Source organism: Leptinotarsa decemlineata, unplaced genomic scaffold (genome assembly GCF_025532065.1).
Source record: "Leptinotarsa decemlineata unplaced genomic scaffold, Ldec_3_MD MMD2_tig00000251_RagTag_RagTag, whole genome shotgun sequence".
Lineage (NCBI taxonomy): Eukaryota > Metazoa > Arthropoda > Insecta > Coleoptera > Chrysomelidae > Leptinotarsa > Leptinotarsa decemlineata.
The window spans coordinates 7,986,301-8,008,326 of NW_027412547.1; the positions used below are offsets into that span (position 1 = coordinate 7,986,301).

Consider the following 22,026-nt stretch of genomic DNA (forward strand, 5'->3'; position numbering starts at 1 on the left):
GAAATAATATGTCGCCTGTTGTCACTTTTTACCTCTCTTAGAGGGTAAAAAGTATCCATTAAAACAAACCTTTTCGAGAATGAAATTGACATGTCTTCCCGATTTTCCTTATTATCACCCTGTATACTTTTGTTTGTCGATGGTTGACTATGTTTCATGGTGAATTTCATTAGTTTGGACTTTCATTGTCTAATATGATAGAAAATGATTTGAAATTCCTGAAAGAATCAATAAAATTGGAAATAACAATTATATTAAGCAAAAAAAACCTGAACTGGAATTACAATGCAATAACTGGCCCAGTCATCACCCGAAGACGATTGTGGATACCTACAATCGAAACGTTGTGAAGTAACTTGGTTTGAAATCTATTAATTTTAATTTTTTTTTGGGTATTGTTCAATTTTCAATTGTTGCTTGTATTTTATTCTATTGTAATTTCAGGTAAGGTTTTTTTTGCTCAATATAATTGTTATTTTCAGCTATTCTTTTTAATTTTATCGATTCTTTCAGGCATTTCAAATCATTTTATATCATATTAGACAATGGGAGTCCGAACTAATGAAATTCGCCCTGTATACTAATGTACACGTTATTTTCGCGTCGTATGTCGTGAAATACATCAACCAATGTGGAGTGTACTCCAGGTCACTAAGCCTAAGGATTAAGTGGGGAATGGGAAAAAATACCAGCGTGGTCCAAACAGAACTGGCTGGTATCTCAATCGCCACAAAAGAAATAACCAAGAAAGGAATTTCTGGCAAAACCATAACAATCTGCACTGATAGCAGACAATTAGCCTTGAACAGACAGCGTGTTACCTCAGGGCTAGTACTAGAGTGCCACTAAGATGTAGCCAAAGCCTCGATAGATAATAACATTATCCTGAGATGGGTTAAAGGGCACGACATGAGTAAAGGTAATCGCATTGCCGACTCTTTAGCCAAGGAAGCGGCTGGACTAAGAATTTTAAGACCCAGTGGCACCCACGGTCTGATGACTTCGACAATGCGGAACTAGTCAAATGTTACACCCATGCTCAATCCTTTAAGAGATGGGATGAAATCAAAGGATGTAATCTTGCCAGGATCACCTTGGGCGACCCTGGGAAGCTGGCGCCGAAGAAATATCTGGCGATGACCAGGAAAAATCTACGCCTTACAGTAGGATTTCTGACTGGCCACTGTCAGCTAAGGAAACACCTACATAATATGGGGCTAGTGGACACACCTCTATGCAGGATGTGTGAACAGGAAGATGAGACTGTCAGGCATGTCCTGTGCGAGTGCCCCGAGTTATCGTCAATAAGAGACTGTGTGCTCGGCGAGTCTTGGCCTACACCTGCCGATATAAAGGAGATGTCTCCCATCGACCTGTCCACCTTCCTGGAAAGGACAGGATGGACGATGACCTAGGAGGACAACTCCTCGGGAGGATGTACCATGGGTCACATGTGGCCTAAGTGCGTGGGCTTACACTCACCCTCCCTCATCTACAGATACAGATCATATTAGACAATGGGAGTCCGAACTGATGAAGTTCACCCTGTATACTAATGTACATGTTATTTTCGCGTCGTATGTCGTGAAATACATCAACCGCAGCATTGACAGCTGTGAATCTTTGGTCAACTCCAGATCTATATATCTTATTTATAGAATCCTGCGGTTATGCTGTCGAAACATAAATCACCATCACTCAGGATTCATGATAACAAACGATATACGTCAACTTGATCTTGTTAGAATTTTAGTCTTCGACAAAATGCATCACAATTACTGACAGGTATTGAAGAGAATCCTCATAAACACATGACAATCAGTAGAATCTTAGTGACTGTCGGTGAATTTTTTACCATTAGAAGGAAATCGAGGTTGTGAATATGTACAGTGTGTCTCATCGAGCTTCCAGTTTCTTTTTTTAAAACAAAACACAAGCACTATTGGAAAATCCTTAAGGCGCTCTAAGAGCGGGGCCTGTGCGGAAGTAATGATTCACATTGGATTTGAATCGCTGGAGATTCCAAGCTTTTGAGAAGCAGCCTTTTAGTCCAGTCATTTTAGATCGTTTTAGGCCTGAATTTCGGAAAGTTTACATATTCAGCTGTAAATTTGTATAAACTTTGTATTTTGGCATCATAAAAGTATTCTCAGAATTCACATATGATTCGACGGCCGCAAATTCAAAAATTGGGGGTCAAAAGTAAAAAAAAAAAACAGCAGCTCACCAACATTTTGATCGTGTTTATTACCAAGTTCAAACTTGGTTAGTACATGATTTGGAACCCCAGAAATGGGGTTGGACAATGCGTAACGGATTACTAGAACCTATCATGACCATTTTACCACCTGCTCCACATGAGTTACTTAATACGATATTCTATAACTGCAAAAGTGGTTCAAGATGTGAATGCAGGAAAACGGGGTTGCAATGCTCTTTAGCTTGTGGCCAGTGTAATGGACAAGCCTGTCTCAATGCTGTACCATATGAGACCGATGTTAACGAAGATAGGTCCTTTGATCCAGAAATCATGGAAGAGTTGGAAACGAATCTGGGTGAAGATGATAATGCCCTTGAATTTTTACAACTGTGAGAAGACGACGACGATGAAGAAGAAGAAAATTTAAATTAAAACTCATTATTCTTTCAATTATTTTATCTATTTTTTTAATTTTGACATTCACAAATGTATCAAATGAGATTTTTTAATAAAAATATTATTCAAAATTTTATTTTTTTTCTATTCATTTTTATTTATCAAAGAATAATTACTAGAGATTAGATTTAAATCATAATGTAATATATATTTTTCCCTCTACAAATTTATAACTACACGGGTAGGTAAGTGTTATAAAATAAATTTATACCTAATTGAAAATAAATAATTAATAAAAAATATTCAAATATAATGTATTTGTTAGAAAAAATTAAAATTATTTATAATTATTTATCAAGTAATAATTTATAAACCTTAAATGAGCTGATTTCGATCGGGACAACCAGTTGATTTAATATAATATTTTACATGCGCTCGCGCTGCCCTCTATCTCAAAAACGATTCAACGTATGAAAAAATTAAATAAAAGTTGTAGAGAATTTAATTCTCTACAATATTGATAATAAATACAATTAGCATAAAACCCATTAGAAACTAGATTTTGTCAAAAATCGTGCAAAAAGCATATATGAATTTTGAGAATACTTTTATGGTGCCAAAATACAAAGTTTATACAAATTTACAGCTGGGTATCTCCACTTTCCTAGACAAAACCCCTAAAATGACTAGACTATTTGTAATTCCAGCGATATGATTGTACCAAGCCATATTGGTGTCTAGTTTAACCCCTAATAAACTTATCGAAGCAAAAAGCAGAATTGTCTAACCTGACATTATTATATCCGGTTCGGAGACATTTATCTTTTTGGAGAAAACAGATGCCTGGGTGTGTGGTATTGAATTGAACCTGGTAACTTTCACCTCAATTCGAAGTTACTTCTAGATCCTCATTAAGATATCCAACTTCCTGCTGCCGGTGAAGATGTGCATCCGCAGCAGATGTCCTGGAATCTAAATGGAATGACGAGACTAGTGTGCTGTCGTCAACAAAGCAATATACTGGATACTTAGTTTTCGAGAAGAGTGTTCGAGAAGATATCCATCGACGGTCACTTGCAGGGAACGGTCTTTCAGAAAGCTGAAGACCCACACACAAAAATGATCCGGCAAACTGTAGATGAAGCTTGAGCACCCTCCTTTGCAAGGGAGTCAGCAGCCTCATTGCCTTCCAGGCCAGTATGGCCAGGAATCCAGACCAGAGAAAATATTTTAAATCTTCCTATCGAGGAGAGTCGTTTTTGGCAATTTGCTACCGATTTAGACGTTGCTCGGTAGAAGCCAAGAGCTTCCGACGCCGCTTGACTGACCGAGAATATTTTTATTGACTTGTGTATGAGGTCAATCTCTCCGCACACAATTCGATAGCGTAAATTTCCGCTTCCGCTTCGTTCCTAAGCAGGTTGATATCTCTGGGGTCTGCGACTGAAAACACCTGCACCAGAACCTAAAGTTGTTTTAGATCCATCTGGGAACCAACAACTATCAGCTCTTGACATTTTTTTCGCCCGGAGGCGAAGGGTTATTAGGTATCTTATGAGTCTCTGAGGAAAGTGATGAAAGAAATTGGGTTCAGATGGAAGAAAATAAGTAAAAAAATAGAAATCATGGACATACTATAGATACTCAGATTACCTCCTTATCATCCAGATTTGAACCCAATAAAATTAGTATGGGCATCATTGAAACAATATATGGCTGATAAAAATGTCGAGTTCAATTTCAAATCCGTTGAAAGCTTATATAACGAATTCTTCAATTCGTTTTCTCAAGAGTAATGGAAAAAACGTTGCGATCACGCTAAACGTTTCGAAGAATTTTATGCTTCGAAGGAACTTGCTCTTAATTCCGAAATAGAACAAATTATTATAAATAATCAAGGTGATAGTGACAACGATAGTACCAGTGAGCGATTCCGATCTGCCTGGAGTTGAACTTTTGTAATTTTTTTATCATAATTTTAATTATATTTTTCTTGGATTCATTCAGACTCCTGAAAAACAAACTCATTTAAATTCGTTTACGTAAATACCACATTATCATACTAAACTAATAATTGACCACCAATTTGAAAAACCATCAACCCTTATTGCTCTTTGCGATGAGGACTGTACTCTCAGGCCACTCTTAAACCCAAATAGGCGCACGAAGTCGCACGATAGATTTCATCTTTTTCTATTCTATCTGTCAGTAGTCTACGCAGGTGGGGATATGTTACAAGTCGCTTCCTAGATTTGACAAGCTATACAACTAGATCATACTGATCCACTGATTATTTTCAAAATGAAAAATTTACCTTTTTTTGAGACACATGATTATGAGTAATCCTCTTTCCTAAATTTGGTGAAGTTTACATGTCTAAAAAAAATTGAGATAACAATTATAGCGAGAAATAAAATACTACTTTTCAATTCGGTCTCATATTGTACCTCCACGATATAAGTTATCTACCTACTCTGTTTATAATACTTATCAACGAAAAAGTAAATTAGTAGTGACTCCATTTTTTCAGATTGAATTTCCAGGAGTAAGGGAGTACACATTTCATAAACTGCTCTGTTTTCTGTACATCGACGAAATCCCAGCGGTGTCTGCTATTCGCTGTATCAATTTGTTGGAACTGGCGAATAGGCTGTGTTTGCCAAGACTTGTCAATTTAGTGGAGAGACGGGTTATTGAAGATTTGGAACGTCTGCAACCTTCTGAATCTATAGAGCACTGCTTGAGATTGCTAGAACCTGTTAAGGTATGTCTTTTTATTATTTTATTGAGTTGAAACACAACCATTTCTCAATCGAGAATAACGAAAGTAGTTATATAAACGACTAATTCGAAACCTGTAATGTCAAAAGCATTATTAGTACATTCAAAATGAATGGAAAACGTTCCACTCGTGAACCTATGTTTTATATTAACGTAAAAAACAGTACTGACACTATACCGTCTGACAACGAAATCATTGTACTCAGCGACATACCTCTTGTGAGTGGCGCTGTTCCACCCCACGGTAAGTATAGATCTCTTCAGCTATCAGATGGTATATGTTGCTTTCATCTACGAGCTGTACATCCAATTCGTAATCCTCCTCTTTTGTTTATCCCGAAATTCATACCGATAGCATGGTGTACTCTTCCATCAGCCTCAAGGACTGATGGAGATCATTTTCTCCAGAGGCATTAATGTTTATGAAACATACCTCTTGTTCCAACCCGTGGTGAGTATAGGTCTCTCAAGCTTCTAGATGGTGTAGGATGCTTCCATCTAGGAGCTGTATATCCTTTCAGTAATCCCCCACGTCCTCCTCTTTTGTTTATCCCAAAATTCGTACCGATGGCATGGTCTACTCTTCCATCAGCCTCAAGGACTGAAAGATCCTTTTCTCCAGAGGCATAGAGTGAGGTCAAAGGCCTCAGCTGTCAGGTGGCTATCCCTGCGTATTTATTATTATTGTTATTTTACTGAAGGTAGAGCTGGTCGGACCCTGTCCTCGAAGCCCCGACACATTCGGGAGGGCATGACAGCATCATCAACCAATGACACCCACCACGCCGTGTGGTAAGTGATCATTGGGATTGGGAGTCATGTGTCTTCAGCAAACGCAATGAGCCAAGAATGACAGCCTTTTGAATTTGTCTGGCTAAGATTTCTGCCTTAGTGCGGCAAGCCGGCATGATTTTGAGATTCTTCGTCTTTTTCTGATGGTGCAGGAGAACTACATCTGGCTCATCATTATTATTATTATTCCAAACATGAGTTTGCGCTGGTCAGGTCCTATTCCACGAATCCCCGATATATTCGGAAAGACGCGCCAGCATTATCAACCAACGAACACTCCCCACATCGTGGATTAAATGATTTTTGTGTCCGAGAATCATATGCCCTGAGTCAAGAATGAGCCTTCTGCATTTCCCCTGCTAAGATTTCTACCTTGGTGCGGCAAGCCAGCATAATTTTGAAATTCGAGAGAAGAGAGGACATCATTTTACCAAGTACTCCAATTATCAGAACAACCGTCTTGACAGAGTGATCTGGATAGAGTCTGCGGAGTTCGAAGAGAAAATATCGAAAAAATTCGGCACTTCTCGTTCTCTACAACGAATTCAATATCCCCGGAGCGTGGGGCAACACCAGTGTCTCGTCAATCCCGTGAGAGCGCCCTAGGTGGTAAAAAATCACTCGTAGGGACGCGTTATGTCGCTGGATAGAGTCTGCGGAGTTCGAAGAGAAAATCTCGATATTTTATCCGTTTTTTTGCCTCTTTTCGGACGATATTCGTCTCACAAGGAGCTGAAAACTCCACGACAGATATCGTCTTGCTCTGGTGGTCGAGAAATACTACATCAGGCTTATTAGCTTGTATGAGCCTAAGGGTGGGGAACGAATAGTTCCAATAAATTCGGCACTTCTCCTTTCCCACAACGGATTCAATATCCCCCTGAGCGTAGGGAAACACCGGTGTCTCGACAATACTGTAAGAGTGCCGTAGATGGTAATATAGCACTCTTAGGGCCGCGTTATGTCGATGGATATAGGCCGATTCCGCATATGCTGGCATTAGGGTCTCGGGCGCCTCACGGCAGGCCCTGCACATTGTGTCGGGAACATCTATACCCATCACGCGACTGCGGTAGACTAAGGTGTTGAAGACACCATCCTGGCAAGCCATGATGATCTTATTAGTTTCCAACTTCAGCCCACTCGATCTGAGGAAAGCGAAATTCAGGCGCTTTGATAAGCCAAGGTCTTCAATGTTATTGGAGAAGACCCATGCATTGGCTTATCCTTGTATTTCCGTAGAAGTGAGGTGATCTCTGCGGCTTTTATATGAGCCTTTTTGCTGAACGGGTTCCAACTCTGTGACAGAGTTGTGGTTACCTCGTTCAATTTCGAAAACTATACCGAGTTCATCAGCTACCCGGGCAGCTGGCCGAAAGAGAAATGCTCCAATTCCTACTCTCTCACGTCACGGATCATGCAGAGAAGGGGATCCGAACTCCTGACGACAGGCTATATCCAGTACCATTATGTCATGTAGACACTCCAAACTCAAAAGTCCACGGCCTCCCTGTTGTCGAGGGAAGTACAACCGTGGAACTGATAGAGATGCATCATTTTTCGGGTCTTTACGTCGAGTTGATACAACTCCTCCCGAGTTCACTCCACTACTCCAAACGAGTAGGGTAAGACTGAAACGGCAAGCAAATTTGTTCCTCCCCGACAGTTCCGATGTCCAGATCTGTCGTTTGTGCTGATACTTGTCGCGGAGAGAGTTCTTCACTGCAGTTACCTCTTGTGAGTGGCGCTGTTCCACCCCGAGGTAAGTATACGTCTCTCCGGCATCCAAATGGTATAGGATGCTTTCATATACGAGCTGCACATCCTCTCCGTAGTCATTGCATCGTCTTCTTTTTAAATGGACCATTGCACATTTGTCTATCCCAAATTTCATACCGATAGCATGCGTGTACTCTTCCACCACCCTCAAGGACTGATGGAGATCCTTCTCTCCAGAGGCATAAAGTTTAAGATCATCCATATAAAACAAATGGGTGACCTTGTGCCTCCGGTTTCCGAGGGTGCCAAAGTTATACCCTCGAGTATTTCTGAGCGCAACTGATAATGGCAATAGTTTGATGCAGAAGAGGAGGGGACTGAGGGAATCGCCCTGGAACAAACCCCTTCCTGAAAGTGACCCACACTATTTGGACTCTGGCTTGACCAGATGTTATTGTGAAGCGAGTTCACCAGTGTGGTATCAGTTGTTCAATGCATCTCACTATTTTGTCGTGTACCGCAAGGCATCTGAGCAAATGCAAGATGATCTCATGCGATATTGTATCAAATGCCTTACGGTAATCGATCTAGGCCATAGAGAAGTTACGCTTATACTGTATCGAGTCCTGCGTTACACATCTATCGATGAGCAGGTTCTCTTTACATCCAGCGACTCCTCTTTTCTACCCTCTCTGCTCATATATCCGTTCGAACACTCGGTCAACTGCGGTGAGTATTCGTATGTATAAGATGCTTGTAAACAACTTATAACACGAATTCAAGCATGTTATCGGTCTGTAATTCTTAGGAATTGACAAATCTTTGCTTTTGGGGATGAGAACGGCCCGTCCGTCGACAAACCAATCCAGAATCGGCTTCTCTCCGTCCAGCCATGAGTTAAAAAACTTTAGCCAGATGGCGGTGGGTGTTTGGTAGTTTTTTCCACCAGTAAGTGTTCAGCCCATCTGGGCCTGGAGCAGCAAAGTTCTTGGAAATCACAAGGGATATTCGAACGTCATCCGTTTTCGGGTTGCGCAGTTTATTGAGCTCAGGCTGTCCAAGCTCTCAGTTGAAAGCTTCGAACTGCGCTAGTGCTGGAGTGTCTAAGTTGAGTGGCTGCGGATGTTCATAGATATCCTTACAGAAGGATTCCACCTGATCAGCGGTCGGCGAATTATCCACAAAACGTGGAAGCTCTTGGAGAAGATTTCTCGTGGAACCTAACGTTTTCCGCGATACTTCTCGCTCGCCTCACTAGTGACTTCTTAGCAGCCACTAGCATTCGTATCCTATCAAGGCAGTGCTGTTTGGTGGTCAGCAGCACGCCTTGACTCAAAGTGTGATGGAAACGTCGTAGTTTGGCAGCTATTCGCCGCACCGCAGGCGTGAAAGGCCTGTTGGCCGCCCTGTAATCCATCACACATTGGATACGAGACGCGTGTTGTTGCGCCGACGTGATCTTAGACTCCATCTTGTGTACACGCCGTTCAATCTTCCGAATCGCAAGACCGGGATTTCGTCCTTCCGATTCGGAAAGCGATTGTCGACGCATTATTATTATTATTCATTAGTATTATTTACATCATTATTATCGTCTTTGTTGCAGCTGCACAATGGCCACCAGCTGGCAGATTGGTGCATGAATCACCTGTGCGTCAACTATAACAAACTATGCCGGATGTCTCCTCGAAGTCTACGTCTCCTGCACCCAGACAACCAGGCGTATCTCGTCGAACATCGTTGGCCGCCGGTATGGTACCTCAAAGATTTCGACTACTACCAGAAATGCCTGGCGGAACGCGACAAGGAACTGAAACCGCCCAACAACACGAGTTCGGGTTGTCTGTGTTTCTCCCGAAAATCAGAGTCCGACCCGGCCTTGTCTTCAAGCCAACTCTGAAACTGTGACTAAAATATTCATTATTGTCTTACATTACCGTAGTTTTAAGAGGTAAGGTATGTATGTTCAGGTGGTGTATAATATATATGTTCGTTCTGCATAATGTTGAGTGAATCAGGTGAACTATAAATGTAGTTCGTAAATTTGGAAAAATGTGTCCTCTTCAGATCATCCTGGAAAAGTTCGAAGTACTACACAATTTTACTTGCAAAGTTTAATTAGAATCGTGCCATAATACTTTATAATAAATATTTTTCTTGTTTCCCTCGGAATAAAGAAAATGCAAAATCTAAAACATGAAACAAATCAGAAATAGATAAAAGAATTTTTTTTATTTGGTTTCCAGGATTGCCGTGGTCAAACGTTTCAGCTGCAACTGCGGTAGTCATCAACTGACGTATCAGTTTCAGTTGACCACGGCACTGAAGATGACTACCGCCGTTGCAGTTGAAACGTTTGGCGATTGTAACCAAAGACCACGGAAAAATCCGGAAACCACCAAAACATTGATGCCAGCCGTGAGATCCCACATTCCTATAATAGATAATAGAAGATTACATATGCAGAATAATTTTTCAAGAAAATCATCCGTTTGATATTTTATGGAAATTGACGTTTCGCCATCTTCTCAGCTGATACTCTCAAGATCTCATACTTTTTTTAATGGAAGGTTATGATAACTAATTACCTTTTCTATTCCACTAAGTAATCTTAAATAAAATGATTTTCAAACAAGTAATCTGATAACAAAAACGAATGGGAGAAGAAAAATTCATGAAGAGAATATTGAATACATGAAACCCACATTAAAACTGGGAAAGGGATAGATGAAAATGAAAACTCAAAATCCGAGTCCAGTGCCTGATGGCTGATAATGAAGTTGAAGGGAGGGGGAAAGGGGATTTTTTTTAATTGGCGGAACACATAAAATGTTGATGAATTCTGTATTTGGGAGAGCAATATCTATTTCTTCAAATAATGAGTTTCTCATGTTCATCAGTAGGTAATTTGAGAATAAAAATAGTCCCCTCATAAAAATAACACCCAAACCAATATTATAATTGGTCAATAGAAACTTCTCGCGATTTTCTATAGTTCAAATGACATATAGTAGAAATTCTGCAGTTTCTGATTGCGCTGAAAAAGAATATGAGAAAGTTTTATTATTGCAGGAAAATTACACAGGTTTCGTATAGGAAAGCAATCGTTATTGATTTTGTAATAAACGCTTATAACCGTTCACTATATATACAATATAAAACCCATTAGAAAATGATTTATGCCCAGTAATTGTGATTACTGATATCACATTCGAATATTGCTATACAGTGAATTTCCTTGTAATTCAGTGGGAGAAGTAATTGATGGGAAGGGTAGAATGAATAATCAATTATGTGTCATAGGAAAGAACATTGATTCTAATTGACAACGATCTCTACTAAGAACAATGATTGAAGGTTTTTAGAAAAGTCTGTGATTTGAAATGTGATTAAATTGTAATGAAAGAGAAAGTAAAACAACAATAGCTTGAAAGTTTTCATAACAAACATTAATAATATAATCATAATAATTCATTCACAACATTTCTCAAATTGGTAAAGTCGTAGTAGACAATAATTATATAAATATTCAAGCCTTGCTAGTAAAGATTCAAGTTTTATCAAAAACCCATGAATTTCAAGAAATTGTTTAGCAAATAATACGAAATACTAAAAATATGGAAACAATATATGCGTAATATATATATACAGTTGAGAAAGGAATTTCGGTCAAATTTGATGTTGCTTGTAATAGTTTGTTTCCCTCGAAACCAAGCTTAAGATGTAGATTCTTTATATACATTGAAACATACTCTCTGTGTTTCAATATTCGAATGCATCTGAATCTTCTTTACTGGTATCTCTTTTTCGCATTGTTCACCATCGCTATTAGAATCACTACACTGGAAGATGTCTGCTTTCAACAGATGACAAAAATTTTAAGTAATTATAACTGCACCAATATCGAATTTCAATACTCAAAATCGCGATCAGTTCCTGAACACGACGGCGATAACCATCAATGCATTCCTCCATTTCTATTCGTCACCGTAACATGACTCCAAATTTAATTTTATGACTCTTCAGCCAATCATCAAACGTCAAAACGGTTAGTAAATTATCCATTACGTCAAGTTTACAGTCCACGTGGACTAGTTCGCTGCCGGTTCATTTTTATATATTGGTTTTTTGGCTTTTGAGAGTGCCGCAAACTTTTAATGTGCACAGTATCGTTTACTTCGACTATACCTATATGAATCATCTATATTTTTTTCATTCTCCAACTTGGAACATATACTGACTTTAAATTGAAATGAATGCTTTCCTAATTGAAGATTGAACCTGAAAGCAACACGCGAATAAGAAAAGATATGTACATTTTTGTGTATGAGAGCATAGGTACAATTTCTGGAGAAAATATTGTATTCAATTTGCTTGAAGATTTTAGTTTCATCCGTTTCACTCAACTTACAACATTATTCCTAAGAAAATGTATAGAAAAGCTAGACTGACCTTGTGAGAAACTGCTCTCAATTGTGTCTCATGAACTGTCAAAAAAGTTCGTATTAAATAAGTTAAATTTCTGCTATAACCTAAGATTTAGTAGATTCACAAAATCATGATTTGCGACGATATGATCAAACAAGCAGTAAAATCGTGGTTTAAAATTTTTGTCATGTTTGCAAAACCATTTAAAATAATGCACCAGTTCGAGAATTTACATAAAAAATTGCATTATGCATTTTATTAAACTCACTTTTGCACCGCAAACGTCATCTAACAAGTGAATACAACAGCTTGTGATATTTCCTTCTCGTGAAAATCAAAACACAAATCAATTGTTGAAAAATTTTCGACTCGAAATAGGTCCGTCTAGTTCTTCATTTAAAAATTCATTCCTATATTCGTAAGGAATATTAAAGATCAGTGTTACACTGTTTTTATTGATTGAATTAGGACCAACTTTTCGAAAAGCAGTGTAGATGCTCCCTTATTGATTGTTGCCACTTCATTTCATATCTTAATTTGAGGCATTTTTCTTTCCCACTGTTAACATAGATAAATATCAATGTAGATTTAAACTTCATGAATGAAGTTGTCAGATGTTATTAGTACATACATATTTGAATATATCTGTGAGAGTTTTGTAAAGATTATTTAAAATCGACGTAATTGAATAAAAAAAAGTGTGGAATTGATTAATAGATGATTTCGCATTAAAAAATTATGTTTTTGCCCAGATACTTTAGTGAATAATTAAATTTATGAATTCATATAATAGACCTTTACACTTTTCGAGAAAAAAAATATAATCATTGATTATTCGTTAGTAATATGAGAGAATGTTCCATTCATCAGGAAGTAACACCCAAATTTCTTCATTTTGAAGGGAAATCGAAGTTTCAAAAATAACTGCGACGTCACTACCATTAAAACTTACCTACTCCCCTTTTCAAACCACGGTCCAAAATGTGAAGCAGAAAAAAATTCATGTATTGAAAATATAATGTATTTGTTTAGTAATATGAAATGTTTCTCACCTTTGGAACAAACCATCAAATCGACCTCTCAAACAAGTTGGCAATGTTGCAAGCACAATCAGAACCAGAACGACAAGAATGCAGGAAGAAGAAAAAGGTTTGTTCTGGTTCTTACATCCGAAACTTTTGGAAACAGCAAAAAATTTTAAACAGTCCGAAATAGTCTCGGACACTTCTTTAAACCAGAATGCTTTTGAGGAGACCACTGTGCCATCATATCGTATATATGAAGAGATGAAGACGAAAAAATACTATTGATCATGTCCATTTTGTTATGTAGCGTATCCTTATAGTCACTTCAAATGTTATCTAACCTCAATCATCAATTATTCAAATCGAATAAATGAAAAAACATCCTAGCAAATAGCCCAAATAAATTTCCACATAAATGCGAATTAGCAATGGGAACAGTTCTCAACAGTTCATTTCTTTGTCGAAACCAGAACAGAGGATTCATCAGTCAGAAATTATCCTCAATAAACTAGAACGCTCAACATCAACTGCGCATGATCCTGACGTCCTAGAACCAGAAAAAACCAACAGGTTTGTTCTGGTTCTACGAAATTCAGGTTCTAGGGCGTCGGGATCATGCGCAGTTGATATAGAGCGTTCTGGTTTATTGAGGATAATTTCGGACTGATGAATCCTCTGATCTGGTTTCGACTGCGAAATGAACCGTCCCGAATCGTTCTTGCTCTCGAGGCTGAACTGTTGAGAACTGTTCCCCTTGCTCATGCGCATTCGTGTGGAAATTTGTTTGGGCTATTTGTTTGAATGTTTTTTTATATTTGATTTGAATAATTGATGATTGAGGGTAGATAACATTTGAACTGACTTAAGGATACGCTACATAACAAAATGGACATATATACGATAGATGGCACAGTGGTCTCCTCAAAAGCGTTCTGGTTTAAACAGGTGTCCGAGACTATTTCGGACTGTTTGAGATTTTTCGCTTGTACGTACCATGTCTTGCGCAGTTTCCAAACAGTTTCGGATGTTAGAACCAGAACAAACCTACATTTTATTCAAAACGAGTTTCCCTACACGATAGATTCATGAGGTGGACTGGTAGAATGATGTAACTCAGTCCAACTGATGAAGCTTACTAGTAGCAAAACGCCTCTTAAATAAAATTCATAGTGTGAAAATTGTGTAATTATTATCATGTTTGAATTGAATTATGCAATATGCTCAGAGTAATAATTAGACATAGTTCCCATGTCTGTACGGTGTCTATACCAATACAATACATGTGTTTTGAAACGACTATCGTACTATCCTTTTCTGTAATTGAGGGGTGAGAGTGGCGGGTAATGAGAGGTTATGAAGAGTTTGTTTACATTTGAAATACGTTGGACCATAAGACAGTGGCGGTTGGTCTAGTTGATAATCGGAGGGATATTATATATTTATAAAATAAATCATTTCAGGATAAAACGTATTCTGTTCAAATAGTTCCTACAGGAAATTTGATTTATTATTTATTAATTATTATGGAAATGAATCCAGTTTTTCTACCACCTACTAGATTTTTATTTATGTATGGCTTTATAATAAAGCGCGTGGTTCAACTGGGTTAAAATTAAATTTTTCCAAATAAACTAATTCATAACAATGATAAATGTTAATTTCAAAAGTAATGAACTTTGCTTCATGAAATCAGATGGAGAAATTTGTGATTTATTCTCAGATTTGATAAACAAGCGGTACGGTTTGTGAGGTCCGATATAAAGAATTTTCGATTAGAAATCATGAATATTTATAATTTCGATTGAGGTTTGATATTATTTTGTGATTTCATTCAGTATTGGTATTTAGGGGTCTTTGTAGACCGACATTATTTTTTTTTTAATAATTCATACTAACGAATTCTATAAAAACGAAAAATCATTAATGTAAATGAAAAAACTGTATTCAAAAATGAAAAATATGTTTTTCATATGTGTGCCATAGATCATATCCATTCTGTAATCAACAGATTAAAAAGCTTTTTGCTCAATGTTCAGTTTGTTTACTAAATAGTTATTCTTGTGCAACCGGTGTTATATCTGTTATTGCTCACTCAACAACTAACTTAGGTCACACAAAGAATATGATTTCCGTTTGTTTTTTTTTGCACGAGGCTTTCGAGTTAAATACAGACAATATTCAATAAGAAATGACGGTTGTCATTTTTTAACCTCTTTTTGATTGGGATATGTCAAATAATGAAATAATGTAAACCTAGTTTCAAAAACTACATTCATAAGAATAAGATCAAAAAAACGATCATTACAAACATCAAAAATATCCCCTTTCATAATGTCAGTCCACAAAGAACCCTAGATACCAATTTGAATGAAATCATAGAATAATATCAAACCCCAATCGTAATTAAAAATATTCATGATTTCTAATCGAAAATTCTTTATATCGGACATCACAAACCGTACCGCTTGTTTGTCAAATCTGAGAATAAATCACAAATTTCTTCATCTAATTTTATGAAGCAAAGTTCATTACTTTTGAAATTAACATTTATCATTGTTATGAATCAGTTCATTTGGAATAATTTAATTTCAACCCAGTAAACCACGCGCTTTATTATAAAGCCATACATAAATGAAAATCTAGTAGCTGGTAGAAAAACTGGCCTCATTTCCATAATCGTTAATAACAAATCAGATTTCCAGTAGGAACTATTTGAACAGAATACATTTTCACCTGAAATGATTTATTTTATGAATATATAATATCCCTTCGGTTATCAAATAAACCGACCGCCACTGTTTTATAGTCCAACTTACTTTTCGTTACAAACAAAGTTATGCTGCCTTCAATGTAAGGATGGAAAAGGCCTCTTGTCTTTTGTTACTCTGAGGCAATATGAATAGATTTTGCTGTGTTGCCAAGTTCATAACAAATGTCAATGACTTCACGACCACAGCACAGACCACTGTTTTACTTGACTTCAAAAAAATTACTGACAAAAAAAATTGTAAAAAATATAAAGTGAGATACATTTAGTTTTCACCTATGCAATTATTCCAATATCCATGGAATGAATTCATCATGAAAACACATGATTCATACCATGTTGCCTGATTTTTATTCAATACATAAAAATTATTGAAGTATAGGACGGAAGAACCTTGGTCCATAGCCAGTTGAGCAAAATTGTGATTTTCTTGAAAAACTACAATTACTATTATTATTGAAGTATAAATCTACATTGATCGACTAAAATTGCGTTATCAAATATATTTTTTTGTTGCTTATCCAACACATAATGTATCTCCACGTCAATTCGTCAAACTAATATAAATATGTACTAGTATTTTAGCCGAAAATAATTTGATTCGAAACTCGCATGACTCATTTAACAAACCGATTTGATCGTTGAGATTAACTGCAGACAGTTAAGTACTGATTTGTATTACTTCATTTATGGTTCAGTGCACAAAATCAAGACAACGTATGTTGAAAAATTGAACTTCATTCATAGTGTATCCAGTAAGTTTGATTGACTTAATCTGAAATAGATAAATTTCAATTGAAAAAACCTCATATACCATTTGAAATAGAAGAACATTCGATTACTTTTATTCACTATACAAAGTAGAGAACTTCAACTTCTCAATAACCTCTGAGGCGTTTTCTGGCGCTCATGTATTCAAAACCGACCAAGCATCTTCAGTTCAGACAGGTTGGAGCCTAGCTCCCTTACCCTTGTAGCTGATTTTTGTCAGAAGAACAAACGGGTTCATGACTGACAGGTGGTGGCGGTATGAAAGCTCTTAGACATCAGTACCGCCCTTCACGGTGTACCCCTACCTGGCTAGGGTGAGAATGATGAAAAATTTGTTCATCCGTTAACGGGGGACATGAGGGCCTCATTCGACAGAGTGTTGGGGCCTTCTATATCGGGAGGGGTCGTCTACAGTATAACCAATAACTTCCCAGACGAACGGGTTTTCTTGAGTTTCTGCACAATCAAAAACTCGTCGAAAAACGCCCGAAAACACCTCTGAACACAAACCAAAGAAAGTAGAGAATATTCAAAATTTATAAGAATCAACAAAAGAAATATAGTTGTCGTTTGAGTTCGATTTTTTTTATGAGAAGATAAATCTTAGGTAAAAAACTATATGAAACAAAAACAGAAGAAAAATTATTTTGCTTACATTTTTTTAAATAGATCTGTTCGGGTGTAAACTGATGACAGGGGTGGGATGAGAATTTTTTTTCTTTATTAAATGGCCCATTAAATACGAGTTCATTCAGACTGATTCAATATTTTGTTTACTATGTGAAAAATTTTTCATTTCCTTGATATTCCAAATCGGAAATACATTTAGCCTAACGATATCTGAAATATTTGAAAGTTTGTGGAAGCCAAAGTAGTCTCAGCTAGAAAATTTTTGTTTTCATTTTTACACACATCAGAGGAATAGAAATTCCCAGCAGAAAACACATCGATATTACAAGTATACATAGTATGTTGTCAGGTAATTCTGTTCACATGTATAGTTTCATCTTCAATATCACAGAAAATCTAAGGATCCCGAAATATTCCACAGGTGTAACGTCTGTCACATGAATAAGGTACACTGTGGATACATCTTTCGTTTTTTCCATATTTTCAGGTTTTGTTTATGTGAGAAGAGATCTCAAGAATTAATTCCATAACAAAATGTTTTTCAATTCATGAAAATTATGTTTTATGGATGAACACATTAAACTTGAAATTGGTGAATACTTCATCAACGTTTAATGTTCAATATCGTCGCAATGCCTTCAAAATGAAATCAGACATGGGTTGGGTGTGTGTGTGGGAAGATTGTCATTGGAGTTATCCATTTGCCACAATGTCAGACAAGGGTTATGTCCCTTTTTTTTGAAACATCGGAATTTTATGTTGGCGTTCGTTCAACCAATTATTTTTCATTAACTTTTTCGTATAGAGTGGAAAGTATCATCAGAATTGAATGACTAGTATGGAAACCAAATAGTCCTTACGAGGGCGAGTGCATTGCCCTCGTAAGGACTTCTTTTTGAGGTTATTGACAAGTCTTGAGTTCTTCAAAAAATATTCAAGTTTAGTCAGGTAAACATAAATCAATGAATGCAGATAATTTTAACGAAAGGTTGTGAATTTGTAGACTGTATTTTGTCAAGTTTAGAGATATAAGTTATGAGTTGAAACATATCAATATTTGGCCCCTTTGTTGAACGGGTCATAGCAAATCAAAATAATTTGATTTTGTTGTTAAAACGACAGATATAATTTTTACGTTTATATTTATTTCATAGGAAGGTAATGTTTACGTATTACCAAAAACATTTAACCTACTCAACAATCATGTACGTGTGCAATAATTTGCTATTCTAATAAACATTTGTAATAAATAATTTTTTCGTATTTGTTGTATCCAGTGAATTCCCAAAATGATCGATAGATTGAGTATGCCATTTGCTGGCTTAGTTGGCCGTGGTCGATAGTTTTTTATGCCTGGCATTTCGTCTACGACTGTGGTAGACATCAAAAGCGTTATGGCAACGAACGAAGTGCTTTAGATATCCTCAATAGATACTATATCGCTCAATGCTCAGGTCTTGGCCGGTTTTCTGTTGTATTTCAGTTCGTTATGAGGAATTTGTAGTCAAGAAGACAAATTTTTATTTACAACTTGGCAATATTTCAAAATTATAACAACTGAATAATAAACAACAACTTAGAGACAAGTATCTCCATTAATCTGACGACTTTAATCCCATGCCTAACAGGTATTATTACGATTCTGGTGTGAAGACAATAAAATAAATTGTGGTCAAAAAACTTAACATGACAACTACTCGTTGATAACACCTTGACGACTCTGAACTCATTAAGGTCTCTGCCCGCTATAGCGTACCAAACTATGACCGTAAAGGTACCGGGACATGCTGAAAAATATTCTTTCGTACAATTTATATGAACCAACGCGCACTAGACCGTTCCGTCACCGATCCGGCATGTAGCGTAGCATGCACGTACCATCACAGTATTTGAGTCGAGAATATTTTGCTGGTGCTGATACGCAACGTGCATGGTACGTGACGTTGCTAAACCGTAGGTTTCCGGCAGCGAAACGGTGAATAAACGGGTTGTAAATCATTTTCAATTTTATTCAGCAATGCATTCCATTGAAATATAGACATTCGAAAATACTGAAAAAAGATTCCTCGTCATCAACTTAATGTCTAAATAATGTCCAATATTCTCTTTCGCTTTCTCGTTCTCTTAAAGAGTCGTGAATCCAATACTGTAGGGTCTTTTTTTAGTTTCTGCTTCTTCATCGTCCAAAATAATAGCTACCATAGCTCATAGTCATATTCGTTCTTCGTGGTAAACTTCTAAACGTTCACACTACACTGATGAGTAAGCCGGAATAAAATACAATACTTCACATTACTTACGCAGAGACCTTAAAGGTATCTGCCCGCTATACCGAACCAATCCATGACCGTAAACGTACCGGCACATGCTAAAAAATATTATTTCATACGATTTATATGAACCAACGCCCACGAGACCGTTCCGTCACCGGCCCGGCACGTAGCGTAGCATGCACGTGCTATGACAGTATTCAAGTCAAGAATACTACATTTAATGTAGTAGAAGAATTTGGTGTTGAATGAATCCATTTTTGGTATAATTTTCCCTTTAACTTCTGAACCACTCGGTATAAACCCAAACGACTAATTTTGAGAAGCACTCTACCCACGAAATTCAATCGTGTGAAAATATCGGGAATATTTCATTTTTTTAAAAATGAGTTTGGTCTGTCACACATTTATTAGACACCCTATGTATTAGTAATACTTATTCAAATATAACTTTAATCAATCTCTACAAATTTTATTCAAAACATTTTTTTTGTATCTCTAATAGAAAAGCATATTGTATATTTTTCAGAAATAGCTCTTGTTAATTCTGATATATGGTTTGTCTCCGGGAAGTTATCTCATCGATGAATCCACAAATTAGAAAAAATATCATTGCCTACAAAAAATTTAAGAGTGTGTGATACAAAGTTTTTTGTTTATTTAGAATTTTTGATATTTTTCCTCCACATAAGGAATAATTGATTATTTTTTACATAATTCGCAAATTTTAACAAAGAGGGATAAATTAAATTGCCCTTATCCTTAACCCATATTAAAACATACGAGTTGGTTTCATTAGAAAACTAGCTATCAATGCACTGATGACAATGTAAAAGTTTTGAGAAACGTTTTATTACAAATTTCGCTATACAGGGTGTTTATTGAACATGCGGCAAAAATTTAAGGGACTATTCCTTGGATATTTTGTTTTTTGATAGGCCGCTTCGTTTCGAAGATACGAATCGAAAAAGAATTTTGGCAATAACAATTTATTAACAAAAATTACATGTAATATTCTTTAATCTACAGGAACTGTTGAAAATGACTACCCCTCGCTCATATGCAAGAACCCAATCTTCTCCTCAACGACTCTCGAACTCTTCCAAAAACATCAGGATCGTTTGAATTGAATCCCAGCACCCATCAGCAAATTGAATGTCTGCAGCCGTTTGTAGTAATCGGAATATTGTTGTAGGTCCAGTGTAGTACGCTTTACTTTTCTTTCGGCTACGTTAATAAACTTAAAATTACCAAAATAGTTATTGCCGAAATTCTTCTTCGCCCCGTATCTTCGAAATAAATCACCCTATCAAAAATCATCAAAGGACAAAATATCCTTAGAATAGTCCAAGGAATAGTCCCTTAATTTTTTGCCGCTTGTTCAATAAACACCCTGTATAAATAATAACTAGCTTGCCAACTTCAGACAAATTGGCGAATACAATTCATACTATTCTGTAACTTTTCATTATTTTAAAAGTAAACAGATGAACTTTTATCAAGTTACTTATGAAATTCCATCCCAAAAAAACTTTATTTTTGTTTGCATTAGTATTAAAACACACTAAAACAGAACACTGAACCATTTTGATTTAGAAAAATGAACGTTTAATGCCTTTTCAACAGAAGTGAACTCTATGAATACTGAATCACAACTAATACGCTTCGATTATGTCATTTGAGTTCTTGACTGTTAGATTATTTACATAATTTTCTTATTTGAAGTAACTATACAAATATTCGAATAATAATCTGAGAATATATCACCATCAATCAATTGGTTGACGTTTAAAAAAATTAAAAAAATGTTATACTATGGGTAAGAACAAAAAGAGGAAAATAGAATCTGAAACATTGATGATATCGTCAACATTGTTAGTAATGAAGGACCCAGAAATTCACAAACAAAGGGAAATATACAGAAACTGTTTTCTGGATGTTATAAGAATGGAACATGTGAGAACAAAAACTTCTATCTTACCTTCACCTAGTTAGCAAATTGTGGCAGATGAAAAAAAACAAACTTCTTCACTGAGGGGGAAATATAGAGCGGTATTTTAGTTGTTTAAATATTTCAACTTTGAATGTTGTTAAGTATTAAATTCATCAGATTAAAATATGTCTAATGTCAACAAGAACAGTCAGAATGAGGTGATGTTTATGGTAAAAATTCAAGTATTTTATGTAAGGCGATATGAAAAACATTAATTTTAATTTCAAACTTCAGCAGTACCATATAAAAGCAAA

At 36.5% G+C, this 22,026-nt stretch overlaps 1 protein-coding gene across 5 annotated transcripts in view; it reads left to right on the forward strand.

Moving 5' to 3' along the window:
• The window catches only part of RhoBTB (Rho-related BTB domain containing), a 147,751-nt gene extending 134,358 nt beyond the window's left edge, over window positions 1-13,393 (forward strand). For all 5 annotated transcript variants that reach the window (XM_074173629.1, XM_074173631.1, XM_074173634.1 and 2 more), the window contains exons 8-9: window positions 5,127-5,360; window positions 9,495-13,393. In XM_074173629.1, coding sequence (XP_074029730.1) covers window positions 5,127-5,360; window positions 9,495-9,788 — 528 coding nt within the window. In that variant the 3' untranslated portion in view covers window positions 9,789-13,393. The remainder of the gene's footprint in view (window positions 1-5,126; window positions 5,361-9,494) is intronic.
• The last annotated feature ends 8,633 nt before the right edge of the window (window positions 13,394-22,026 follow it).